The 14,691-nt window shown below is 30.0% G+C and overlaps 1 protein-coding gene across 1 annotated transcript in view; it reads right to left on the reverse strand.

Moving 5' to 3' along the window:
* LOC129968553 (putative sodium-dependent multivitamin transporter) overlaps window positions 1-14,466 on the reverse strand; it is a 44,778-nt gene extending 30,312 nt beyond the window's left edge. The window contains exon 1 of the mRNA XM_056082566.1: window positions 13,523-14,466. Within this exon, the coding sequence (XP_055938541.1) occupies window positions 13,523-13,891 (369 nt within the window). The 5' untranslated portion in view covers window positions 13,892-14,466. The remainder of the gene's footprint in view (window positions 1-13,522) is intronic.
* Between the last annotated feature and the right edge of the window lie 225 nt (window positions 14,467-14,691).

Here is a 14,691-nt window from a genome sequence, read left to right on the forward strand (position 1 = left end):
ATTTTGTTGCATTAGAATGTGAATTATTTTCAAAAATATCAGTGTAAAACTGAATCATCTATATTGAGATTAACTAAAATGCCAAAACCACAACTTAAAGCATATCAACTTCGTATTCGCTGTTGACATTATAATCCTTGGGGCGTTCTTTTAGGTATAGGTAGACTATCTATTGTAATGGTTCTCATGACAAAACTTCGAGAAAATATCTTCAGTTCTTCACCGATCTTTCCCTAGAACCCAAAACCACATTTCGTTCAAAAGCATCATATATAATATATATAGTATATATACACACTCATGTACACACATATATGCACGCACACACACATGTACACAGATATGCATACACATCCGCACACACACACACACTATATTATATTATATATGCATGCTTATAACACTTTGCCCATTTAGCCAAAAAGGGGTGGAAATGTGGAGGTTGAAATTTTCATTTCGTTATAACCTTCTTATTATTGAAAATAAAAAATAAATAAATCCAATTAGCGAAATTAGCGTCTAATTAAGATGAACAACTTTTGCATTTAAAGTGCTTCAATAACTGCCTTATCTTAGAAGTTAGAGGCTGAAAAGTGATCTCCAAGCCCTAATTTTGTCTGTTTCTAACATCAGTAATTTATGTTGCCAGATAGTAAATTAGATGTAAAAGGCTACCTTTGCCTTCCAGCCTGCCGACAGGAATGTTTTTGTATTCTGTTTACAAAGAATTCGTCTTCCGTTCAACCTAAAAACACTAAATTTATTTCCAACAGAAAAATAAATGTTTTCCAAGAACTCTGGACTTTTATTTGTGTATTTATTAACCGAGGATAATCATAAATTCAGCTTGCTTTCATTTTCAACGAATTTTCATATCGCAACACGGTTGCGGGAAACCTGTTACCTGTAATTATTGTGAATTATGCTTACAGATACTGTTTTTTATATGTTTTTTCCAATTCTATTGCAAGATTAGAAGCACATACTTTAGAATATTCTTTCAAAAGAATGTTTGAGAAATTTTCTGCCTGTAAAGGTAATTAGAAATGAATGAATGCAATCCTACAGTATTCAAGAGGTAATGAACTTTAAGCCATTGCCTCACAATGAAGCATTTTTTACAGACTAAAACTGAAACGTCATTGCCCGATTGTTTGTTTTCGTGAATATTTATAATTAATATCCTTAAAAACAAAACTAGTTTCTCCTCTCTTGTGCATCCTTATTCAACCTTTTGAATACCTTATCACAATTAAAAATATTTCAGAGCAATGCATATATACTGAAAGATTTTTTTTAAAAAATACCGATTTCTCACCTCTTAAGGAAATGTTGTACACTTAGTCAAAATTTTTAGTACTTTATCACAATTAAAAATATTCCAGGGCATTGCATATGTGCTGAGAGAGATAAAAAAAAAAACTGGTTTCTCTTTTTTAAAGAAATTTTGCATCCTTAGCCAAAATTTTTAATAATTGTTGTTACTTATGCACTTGTCATAGGCAAGCCCACTGACAAAGTCAGCAATTTAAGCCGAGTTTGTGCAGTAGCTTCTAAAGGTAAAGGCCCCTAAACACCCGCTCATATGAAGATGACACTCACAATCGCTTGCACAACCTCTGGTATAAAGGGGGGGGGGGGGCTCTTTCACGCACGTCACAGATAGAACACTGGGGGAAGAACAACACCATGCTCGAACCGGGACTCGAACCCGCTACTCCCAGATCGCGGGGAAGACGCTATCGCTATGCCAGGGCGCCGGCATTTTTAATACTTCAAAACAATTATAAATACACCAGGGAACTGCATACATGTTATGCAGTGCCCTGAAAACTATATCCATTATTAACAAAAATTAATTACAAATTAATAATAAAAAGTATTAATTAAATATAAACAAATTTCTTTAAAAAATGCATTTATTTCAATGTAAAAATGTGACAACCAAAGAACATTTTTCAGTTTTCTGTATAATTAAAAACCATTCCAACATTTAAATAAACGTTCATGCATTTGTAATTGAAATCAGCAGGGGTGGTATTCCCGGAACTTTATCGCATATCACCTAATAAAGGTGTCATTCTCCACCTTCAGTCATAGAAATTATGGACCCTTCAGCAAAGTCGTAAAAGCCAGAAGTGCTCAAGTGTTTATTTTTAGAACTCCGCACATGAGCGGGAGAAACGCGTTTTGGAGGCCTTTATATGACTGATAAAAACAAAAATATGACGCAGAAATACAATTATTGGTTAAAAAGGTTACTTACGAAGTTTCATACAGGCAAGGTCGCTGCGATTTTGAGTTACTGCATTTATATGTTTTCAAATGTACAAACCGACGAACAGTCAATGTCTTTGTAGATTTGGTTCAAAATTTTACAAGAAGCTATATTTTAGATGTAAAAACTATGTATGAAATTATATTTATCCAGCTCTATGTAATTATCTCTTATAATTATCGCATTCATTTGCACTCGGATTGACAAATGTGCTGAAATTGGATTTTGTTTGAAATTTGATGAATATCTACAAATTTTATGTAATGATCCGATATCAAATTTCGTCCGTCTTGCTCAAAACGTTTTTTGTTTAGTTTAGCTATATTAACCTGTTAACTGGGTAATTAACTCATAGTCAATTCGTTTTGCATTGAAATATTTCGTCACACTCAGTTAACAGGTTAACATCCCGTTTTAAAGCAACACTAGGGCTATTTTGGGACGGACCTCGCAATTTTGAGCCACTGTCAGATGACGAGGGCGACACCTGGGCTGGAATCTCTTCTTTAAGCTTCCACGCCACACCAGCGGGAGGACGCTTGGCTCAGACAGATTTAACGTGCACCAGACCGGCTTAAACGACAGTTTTTTATCGGGGAATCGGTTCTTGAACCTGAAGCCCTCCGGTTCCTACCACCAAGCCATCGCGGCCCCTTATACGCTGTGACACAAGGAAATGATTCTAAAAATGTGCTATTCGAACTCAGGAAGTTTTTCGAATAGCAGCGATTCCTCAAAATCCAAAATAAGAATTTTTCTACATTTACAGTACTTTCTCTTTGTACACGTCATATACGAGTAAATTTTTTTTAAAAAAAATAGTTTATTTGTTATTGCTTTTTAAAGAAACATTCATGAAATTGAGTCACGGAATTAACAATTTATTTTGAAGAAGGGCTTTCGTGAAAATTTCTTCTAATCTCACTGTGAGCCTCTTTCTTTAATGTTTTATTTTATTACTCCAAGAAATGCGTGAAGTTTGATCGCCATTAATAATGAGCTTTTGAGCACCAAATGTGTCAGGCCAAAATATTTTATGTGCGTGCTTTAATTTACACCCAGGGTCAACGAAAAGTAATTAAGAAAAACATACTTCTAGTGTTACAATATTATGTAAGAAAAGACAATCACACAAGGTTATTTATGTAACTAAATTAGTTGATGATATTTTACAATAAGTTTGTGAATTATGGCCTATTAACAATTTTTATTAAATTTTCGTCATCATAAAATTTATGTTTTTTGTTAGAATTTATCATCTTTGAGTGAATTGAACAATTTCATGGTATTTACTTGCTGTACACTACATAATTTCCAAATTGATTGATTTAATGGTATTTGCCATTAAATTGTTTCGAATTTCTTTATAATAATTATTTTTTGAACTTTTAATAAAAGTATCGTAACCGTTTAAATGGTTTCTTAGGTATATTATAAGTAAATACCGATTATTTTGCAGGATAATACCCAACGTTGTTTGGAAATGAAATTTGATTGCTTTCAATCCAACACTTTTTTTTTTAACAAACTATTTTTTAAAATTTTCTGATTATTAAGATGGAATAAAAATTACATTATTTTGAAAAAAAAATTACTTTTGTAGAATTTCATGTTATAAAATTAACAGATATTTTAAGAATAAGGAAATTTTAATGAATTTTTTAGAATAATGAAGTCAAAGCTGACGCCTTCATGTTAATGTTTTTTTCTTCAATTCACAGAAGAAAAACTGATTAATTACTTTCTGATTACACCAGCAAATAAGCAATTTTTTTTTTCAAATCTCAATTTATTATTTGGTTTCAATTTTAAAACAAATTATAAAAAAAAACTTTAAGAAGTTTTAATCCGTTACTAATAGATTTAATTCTAAAACAATCCTAATAAAGCATTATTTAATTTCAGTTAGCAATTATGTAATATGAAGTGTTAAAACAACAAATTATTTTCAAATTTTCTACATGTTTCAAGAAGACGTGCATAATTTTTATTGAATGGCAAATAAAACCCATCACTACACAACTGACCATCAATAGTCTAGTGCAATATAATAAAGAAACTAGTTAACTTTTAAAGCAGCTATTAAACAACAATAAATATATTTAAAGTTTAGAATTTGTTTTTTTAAAAAAGTTTCTTTAATATATGAAAACGGTTTTTTTCCTTTCAAAAGCCGATTTTTTGAGGAACAATAAACTTATCTTACTGTTCACCATAGTGATAATTTTCGAAAGTTGTTTTCATCATCTATTTAACATTGTTTGGATATCCTGCAAACACTGCATTAGTAATTGCGTAAGTTTAAGAAAAAAGAAGACTTGAGAAAATATTTTACTCATAAAAATGTAAAATAAAATATTTATCTTAAGTGATTTTACATAATGACTGCAAAAATAATGTATCATATTAAAGACGAAATTGAGCCTATCATGAGATCACAACTATATACTATACATGTTTGTGTGCTGTTACTTCAATCTATGCGTCATATACCAAGTTGGCAGTTTCGAATTCATTCGTCATAAAATGTCCATCTTAAACTAACAACTCGAGATAAATAATGGCCGTATTATTTCAAACTGAATTGAGATGCTGTTCATATAATTGCTGTTAAAAGTTATCAATTCAAAGTAGATCCTTAAAGCTTAATATTATTGTTTTATGAGATAAAAGTTTTATTATTTTCATCCTGCATACTAATTAGCTCCGATATGTACCTCAAGTATACTACTTCACAATTTTTATTTTTGTACGTAAATTACTTCCTAATAACCTTACAATTTCCTTAAAAAAAAAAAAAAAGCTATTAAAATGCTTGGATTTCAAATTTAAACGCACAGTTTTCAGGACCATTAATCGGAATAATTTATGTAACTGGGACTCATAAGTTGAAACTATGTAAACGAGATTAGGATGCTTGCGTTTGAAAACTGCTGTCGTGGAAGAGACAATTATGTAGATTTCTCTCATAATGATATTTTAATAATAGTATGTACCAAAAGATACATTTGCTTAATACAAACTCGATAATATATGATTAACCAAATATAAATCTGAAATATCTGAGAAAAATTCTTGATAATTAACTATAAGAAAATAAATTATAAAATAAAATTATGTTGGAAGTGAGGGACGCTATGACCATTTTTATTTATTTATTGTTGTTGTTGTTACTTTTTCGTACATAAAATATACAAACGGAGTATTCTAATGATCAAAATTTCGAATTCCAAATTTTGATGCATCTCCACATTTCAGGCCACCATGAGTACAAAAAACGCAGTTCGGGAAATTTTTTAAAAATCTGTATATGTAAATGATAACTCAAAAACACTTTGAGCTAGACGTATAAAATTTGGTATATAAATTTTACATAACATTTGTTAATTTATATTCTTTGATCGAAATCCCTTCAGAAGAATCGTGTCCGGCTGTTCGTATGCAAGAGAATCGGGTAACTACAAAATGTGAATAGTTAAGCTTTAGAACACATCTAAAGTATAGGTTCTTATGAAATTCTAAATTTAAATTGGCAAAGGGTTGACCGTCTAGCTATAGTTTCTTGAATGCAAATGCAATAATTCGAGAACACAATGATTCACACCCTCCTGACTAAATAAATGAAATTCAGTTAGGATGTTGTGCATGTCTATGTTAAATTTTGATTGCGATTAATTGAAAAAAAGTCGACGAAATTTTATATTCGAATTTCGGTAGTTTATTTATATTAACGACCCGTTTTAAAGCAACACTAGGGCTATTCTGGGACGGACCTCGTTATTTTGAACCGCGGTCAGATGACGAGGACGACAACTGAGCTGGTAATCCCCTCTCCACACCACACGAGCGGGAGGACGTTTGACCTAGACAGACCCGCTTACACGACGGTTCTTCGGTGGAGTCGGGTCAGAATTTGAAACTCGAACCCTCCGGTTCCGAAGGCGACACCTTACCACCAGGCCATTGCCTTCTTTCACTTGATTTCTGGTCTCGATTGCACTAGCTGAAAATGGAAATTTTAATTGCATATAGATGACGATCAGATGATGAGTACGACACCTGAGTTGGCACTCCCCTCTCCACACTGCACCCCACCAGCGGGAGGATGTTTGACCCTGACAGATTTAACGTGCAACAGATCGGAGGAATCGGTCTTGAACCTGAAACGCTACGGCTCACAAGCCGTGACCTTACCACCAGGCCACCGAGGCCCCTCGAATTTCGGTAATTTGTTATTAAGCACATAGCAACATTTCGTCGCTAAAAAAGATTGTCAAAGATCGCATGATAGACTCTTTGAAAACGCTGCATTCATTTCCAAAAAGCAATGTTGTGTAAATATTGTTTGCTAGTTCCATGAAAGGCATTCACGGCTTTATTCAATGCCTATATTTTAATGTGGGCACCGATTACATTTCAATTAAAATTGCATTTCACTCCCGCTGATTTAATAATAGAATGCCACATTAGCTTACTGTACTTTCGCTATATTATGCAAAGGTATAAAGCATTTTGTCCGATTTATTCAAATGGCAGAGATAATTCTCTTGTAAAAGGCATCTTCCTATACTTTTTTTTAATTCAAAAAGCAATAAACGTTATAAAAATTTCAGTTTTATGATTTAAGGCTCAATAATAAATGCGAGAAGGTTTATTGAAAGATTTAATAAACAAATTTTAGAAAGTTCTCTTGTAAATTTCACATTTGCGATTCGTTAATCTGTATTTTCGGAAGGCAGAACCAAAAACAGCTACAATTTATTTTATTATATTGTTTTCATTAATAACTCTGTAAAAAAGAGGCAACATTATGTCTAGTTTCTTAAGAATTTCAAGGATTTTAATTAACCGTCAAATGTTGACAAAAAAGTGATTAATGGATGCTCTTTTGACATAACCAAAAGAAGAAAATCGCACCCAAGAATCTCGAATTCCAAGACAAGTGAGAAAATTTTTTTCCCGCCTAAAAAAAGTTTTCAGGCTTGAGGGGACTCGGAGTTTATGTAACTAGAGACAAAAACAGGTTATGTAAGCAGAATAAAAACAGTTTATTCGTGGCCTATGGAATATCTTTTTATATAACAGCTCTTTTCATTTGCAAATATATTCTAATTTAATGCATCTTATTCAATATTTTTAGTTTGAAACAAATATAATGTATTTTAATCAGAATTTTTAATTTGAAATTTTGTTAATGACACAAGCAAATATTTCATATTATATATTATTAAAAAAATTAAAAACTACAAGTTACGATTTCGATAAGCCTGGACTTCCTGAATATCTTTTTTTTTTTTTTAATTATTTTAACTAAAAAATCTCAAATTTGAATTAAATAAATTCGTAATTAATTATTAAAAAATGAGTTTCAAAGACTTTTTTCTGCAGGGAACATTCTTTTTTTAATGTTATATGGTAAATTACATTTAAAAGTTTATGTAATTTTGTGCAGTTAAGCGCCATTCAAAGATATTCCGTTTGAAGTCAGAATTGTTTTGCAAAAAAAGCTTTTAAACTTGCTTTATTAACTATTGCACCATATGGAAAACTTTTTGTACAACGGATAGAACTTTTTTTTTCAATTTTATTCAAGAAACAATCTTCCAAAGACTTAAACGAAAGCGAAAGCTAAATTCACAAAATGTTACTTGATCCTTAATTGCTTCTCATTATGTCTGATTTTTTTTAATAAATAAAGAAGTTTGGTACCTAGTTTATTTTAATATTTTGTTCTAGGCCATTTTTGTAAATATTATATTCAGTTCTCTTTTACAAGAATGACAAGAACTGTATAAGGCTTCCGATTTTTCGACATGAAATTTTTTGAAGCATTGAATATTAAAACTTAGTTTAAAATTTTGTTTTCATTCGTCCTTTTCTATCACAATTACAAACATTTAGAACTACAAGCAAGAAGTTTATAAAGGATTTAGTCTTTTAACCTTTTCAACCTAACGGCCATAAATTGTCCTTTATTCTCTATTAGGTAAATAAATCCTATTTTTTCACGGGTTATTGTCGAATAAACTATTTTTACATTGGATATATAATTTTGATCTTGCAAACGTCGGATTTAAGGGATTAAAATAAAACATTTAAAGCTGGAAAATGATTTATAACAATTATTTACAATTTAAGAAAATAGATATATTTTAGAAGAAATGAACATTATTTAAATATTTTTGTAATAAATATTTTCATTATTTAGCATTAACATTTTTGCAATTTTATTTAGTCTTCATTATTATGCAATCGAGTTCCTATATTTTATATAAGATTGAATAACATTATTCTTGAATTTAGGACAAGAATATAATTGAAATATAGAACATTTTTCATTTAAATCAAGCGCACCATATATTTTTGTTTACTTTAGTTTACTTCCTATTTTACGACTTGAACGCAAAAATTAAATTCTATTTCTAAAATTTAATTCAGTAAGATAATTACTTCAAAAAGAACTGGACTCTATGCCAAGTGAAACGTCAAAAGTTCGAAATAAAATTAATCGTTTCTGAACACCCACACACAAGGACTTCCAGGACATATTTCTTATATTTATGTTGATTTAGTTTCAAAATTTAAATTCAATATACACACATTTTTATTTTTATATGAAACAGGTGCCAGTCTTTTTACCAGATGAGATATAAGTTTTTTTTTTCCTATATTCTTCAACGCTAAAACAAGATCTAATCATAAGGATTTCATAGAAATTGAAGATAGAATTTTTTTTTTTCCTTTTACCATTCTGGGATTTAGAGAGAAACCACATACATCAAATGTCGGTTCCATCTTACATTGTTTTGTATAACTGAAATTCTGAATTTCATAATCAACAAATAATTATATTAAAAGTACGTGTTAACAATTTGTACTTTCCGAAACTTGTATCCTATTGAATATCATCACAACAGAGCAAAGAATACAAAGAGCATAAAATATGAAAAGATTAGAATTTTGCTGAATCAAGTATATTAATATCCCGTTTTGAAGCTACGTGAGACATTGAGAAAGATTTATAATTTTGAATCATTGTCAGTTGACAATGGCGAGACCATAACATGTCTCCAAACTTTCATGCCACACCAGCAATAGATTTGATAAATACTCGTCAATGCATACTGCGAATCTTTCATAAAACAGGGTCTTGTACTCATGACTTCCAGTTCAAGAAGCTCACGCTATTAAGAGAGGACTAAGCAATTTGCTATGATTGCTTCGATAAAAATTTTGCCTTAACCCGGCGTAATACGATTAATTACTTAAAATAAATGGATATTTCATTTTATTACTGATAACTTCGTTCCTGGCAAAATATACTGCATAGCATTATCTGAACCTCCGTTCATTAACTTTATGTATCTTACCAATCTCAGTTTCTTTTCACATATCAATGCTATTTCGGATATCACTATGTCCTATAAGGCATTTGTTTCTATCTGCGATTAAGCTTATTTTCAAATGCAAGATTAATTTAATGCCGTAAAAGTCAGTTTTCCTAAATCTAGTTAGATTACTAGGATCAAGATTATCAGGATTATCCTGTATTCTGTTCTCCAAATTTCCACCGCCACATCAACGAGAAGTATAAATACTAAGCTAACTTTTCCCTTATCAACCACACAGGATTTATACAAATATCTGTAGTTATTGTTTTATGCATATATTGATTTAATTTTTCCACAATTAAAAAGAACAATGCTTTCTCGCCTCGTATTGAATGATACTATAATTTTAATGCCTGTATATAATTATATCCTTATATAATTTCATTTCCTTTCGGATATTAAAGCCTCTTTACATTTGGATGCCGAATGTATCGCAAACCAATTACGATCAGCATTCATTTGTAGATGGAATTTTTTGGTTTGCCGCGAAACCAAATTCTATCTGTTTTCAATGAATGCAAATGTGTAGTTCCCCGCGAATCTCCAACGAATCTGCAAACCAAGCACTTTCAAAAGACCCACTGCCTCATCCTCCCTTTTCATTCCCAACTGATAAGAGATGATTGTTGGTTCGAGTTGCCTTGGCCTTGTTTCAGTATAGTTTGCCTTAGGCCCCCTGTAAAACTAATTTCCTCTAATGGTTCGAAAACTAATCGACTCGAAAGTGTGTGATTTTATATTATTACTCCATAGGTGAGATACAATTAAATAAATAAAGACAAAGATTTTAAAGCCCTTTAGATAAGATGATTCGGCTATTTTTATAAAGTTTAGTTAAAAGATTAGAATTTAAAGATTCTATACAAAACTCCATCGCAACTGAGACGTGTATGTGGGTTTGATGTTCATTAAAGGTACGACGTGGTTATCGAGTGGATGTCAGTTTAGATGTCTTCATCTGACCACAATTCAAAATAACCAAATCCGATCTAAATAGATATTGAATTTATATATCAATTATGTTTAATTCAAGCAAATTTATGGATTTATTTTGCATGATTAGATTTTTTTCATTAATTATGGATTTATTTCAAAATGGATAGAAAATAATTTGTTTAAGTTCAAAATTTCAGTATTCAAAGTTTAAATTTATTCAGTTCAAATTTTCAAAAAATAAATTTTTAAACAAAAATTTAGAAGCAATAATCTAATTACTAAAATCCTCAATAAAGAGATTCGAAGCAAGATATAATACCGACGATAGATAATCAAGATGAAATCAGTTTTATAAACTAAGCCGATATCATATTTTTATATATGTTTTAAATTTTTATGTTTTTGACCTGTTATTTTAGGAACTTTGATGTTTGTTGTGATATTTAACAATAAAAAACTTTGTGATGGACCACGGAACTTGCAAACAATTCTGTACTCTAATCTCTGTTTACTCTCTGAGCATAATAATTCAGCTTTAAAATTTCTTTTCATATGAATTTTTATAATGACCTTTATAAAAATGATTATTATAAAAATGAGTATTAGATATTTCAACAAATTTAATTAGTTTTAAATTTAAAAAAAAATAAAAATGGGAAAAAAATTCATTTTTTCTTAAAAATGATTTTTGGCATGGTGTCAATAATTTTATGGATTTATAATAGCACTTCTTAATACATTATAAATAATATTTTTACAAATAAAAATTACCATTTCTAGAATTATATTTTATAACAAATCAAGCAAGATTGAATTATAAAATACACATTTCTGAAAGTTTGACCTTAAATGTCTTTTTTTTTTTATTGCTATTGCTTCAGTAACCTCATTTTAGCTTTGTAAGGTGCCATTATAAAATACGTTGCAATTAAATGTTTATTAAAGTCACAATAGTCATAATTACGATTAACACCTTGGCTTCCATGCTGAATTTCTTACTATGTAATTTATTTGGGGTCACTGGGTGACCTCATAAATTACATAGTAAGAAATTCAGCGCAATTTTTTAAGCGTCAATTTGTTAAGAAATAATTATTAAGGCATAAACATTAATATTTTTACATAAAAACATATTTATTTTTCTCAAATAATATGTAATTTGAAATGTTTTAATATATTTGAATAATGAAAATAAAAGATATAATTTATAAATAATCAGAACATACAGTTTTAATGAGATTTCCGTTGCTGGATTTCTTGGGACATACGGCATTATTTTTTAAACAAGACTTCAGACTGTCATTCTTTATCTGATTGTTTTTTGTAATAAAATTCATTTCTGAACAAGTTCGCAAAAATACGTATGTCGGTTCGAAAATCGGAAAAAACTAAATGTTTCAATTCTTAACTGTGTATAAATATTAGGTCAACTGTTCCAAATAGCAAAAATGACTTGATCTTGTTTTTAAAAGCCATCTAGGATCTTTTAAGCCATCCAGCAATAGTAGGGTCATCTTATTAAATCTTCTAAATAATTTTAAAATATATAAATTTAGAATTATTTCCTCGATTCTATCTAAAATATATTTAATTAACATCACTATAAGATGAAAACTTCAAATCGGGAATCGATTTTCGAGCAGCTAGAGAATTTCAAAGGTAGTTCAAATGAAAAATTGATTTGATTTTCGCGCCATTGAGTAAGTGAGTGAGCGTGCTTAAATTATTGATTTGGGGATCGAATGCTCATATAAAAAAGAATGCAATAATTGAATATTAATAGTGCGCATTTGTTCCCTAAAATATGCTACAAATTTTACTTAAATTATTGCTAAAAATAGATAAAAATAAATAAATAAAATTATATATATATAATATATATAAATAAATAAATAAAATTATATATATATAATATATATAAATAAAATAATAAATAAAAAAATATTGCTAAAATTGATTTAAGTTAATATTTTATTGTGTTATACTCTATTATTTACTATTTTTTAAAAAAAATCTTATGCAGCTTAAAAACTATTAATCTAGGTTCTTTCGGAGCTTTAAAAAATGATTATCAAATTCGATCATCGAAAGCCTTTAATAATAAATTAGTTACCTTTGTCTACCAATTAATTAGACGTAATTAATAGTCATTAAAACTTTCAATTAAATATTTTAATTAACTTGATCTTAATGACTTCCAAGTAAAATATTTTTCAGCTTCAAATTTTGAGTCATACAACTCAAATTCATTCTGTTTTTATATAATCCTTACACCGCTTTATTCATTATAGAATACATTCATTCTCTTTAATTTCTATCAGCTTCCTAAAATTCGAATTTTAATTTGAAACCAAAGGGATAAAACTTCAATTAGTACAAAAACTTTCTTGCTGATACAAAACATGTTTCTTTGAGTACAAAAGTAAGTTTTCGCATTGAAGTCTCAGGTGCATTATCGAAATTTTTTATAATTTTTAAAATAGCCTAAAAGATTATTCTATAAAATTTCCTCCGATTTATTATAAAATTCAATTTTAGTTTTAATTTCAAAAAGATTTATACGATGCAAATAATATTTTATTAGGTCTAAGTCAATAAATGTGCTCTTAAAAAATTACAGTCTAAACCATATAGAATCCTTCAATCTTATTAACAAAATTCAATAAAATATTTTGAATACTCCAAATTGTATACCAAAAAACCTTTCAAATTCATTATTCAAGCAAAACCTTTCTAAATATTATTTTGAAGATCAACAATTAATACTATTTTGCATTTATACTGGCATTGTTTACACAGGATTCATTCAAATGGATTCGAAAATCAAATTTTTAAGATGCAACATATAGGTCGAATTTTGAACGGTCCGGCGTGTAATTCTGTACTGTGCAATTATAGATGATAAAACATATCTTACCTCGTAAGTTGTAGAAGACTTTGTATTGAAGAACACAGGTATGAACAGATAACCAGCAGCCAGAGCTCCAGCAGAAGTTCCTAGATTAACAAATGCAAAATGCGTCCCATACACATACATGTCAGCCGGCACACCGAGATAAGTAATAGCCGATTTACCACTTGCCATCAATGACAGCGCAACGGGAAAGATGCTCATGTTCTGCCCGGCCAGCAAAAATTCGTTGGTCGTCTTCTGTTTCCCGCCAGAAAAGTGGAAATAAAGGCCAATACCCGATGACATGAAAAACATGGCACCGATCACAACATAATCGACGGCACCGAGGCTTGTTTCTCTCTGAAAAACTTCTTCCACCAACGATTGATTCATGTTTGAAATGTGCGCTTGCTGGTGAGATTACTTTTTGTAAAAAAAGCTCAAAGTTGCTTGCTATATGCACAATTTTATTTTATTCTTAACTTAGAATGATATCAAAAATTCAAATATTTATAAATTATTCCAAAGTCAAATTTCTATTAAAAATTGTTGAGCAAAAATTACAAAAGGAATTCTATTTCATTCCATTTCTCAGCAGCAACTTTTGTGATTAATTATCAGCGATCAACTTCGTGTCTATTCGTTGTACAGAAATGCAATTACTTGAAAAATGCTGCACGTATAAATCAAAATAAAAATTCGAAATGATAAAAACAAGAATCGAAAAATCAACGTGTTCTTTAAAGTTAGTTATCAAAACGGCTAAACAATTGGAATGATACAGCAGAAAATTACTTTAAAATCAAGACGGTAAAAAGTTTAGAACTTTACGGAACGACCTCCGAGCATGTTTTTGAAAATTTTCGAAATCTCCTTGACGTTCCGAGTGTTCTTATATAATGAAAGAACACGCAGAAGAATATCCGGACGATTTCCGGGACTACGCTCTTCGTGCAAGAACCCGCGAAATGCATCTGTCCCATTTTCTCTGAGAAAATTCCCTTTCGTGTACGCATGCGCGGTGAGATAAGGTGATCGCATTTTTAGCGGAGGGAAGATTAGGAGAGTAAGAGGGGTAAAAATGCGAGGGGAAAAAAAGTGACACACCTATTTTAGTATTGTTTTGTTTGCTGGTTTCAAGTTCAAACAAGCCGCTGCTTTCAACTGCAATTCGAAATCACGATAAATAAAAA

Source organism: Argiope bruennichi, chromosome 1 (assembly GCF_947563725.1).
Source record: "Argiope bruennichi chromosome 1, qqArgBrue1.1, whole genome shotgun sequence".
Taxonomy (NCBI): Eukaryota; Metazoa; Arthropoda; class Arachnida; order Araneae; family Araneidae; genus Argiope; species Argiope bruennichi.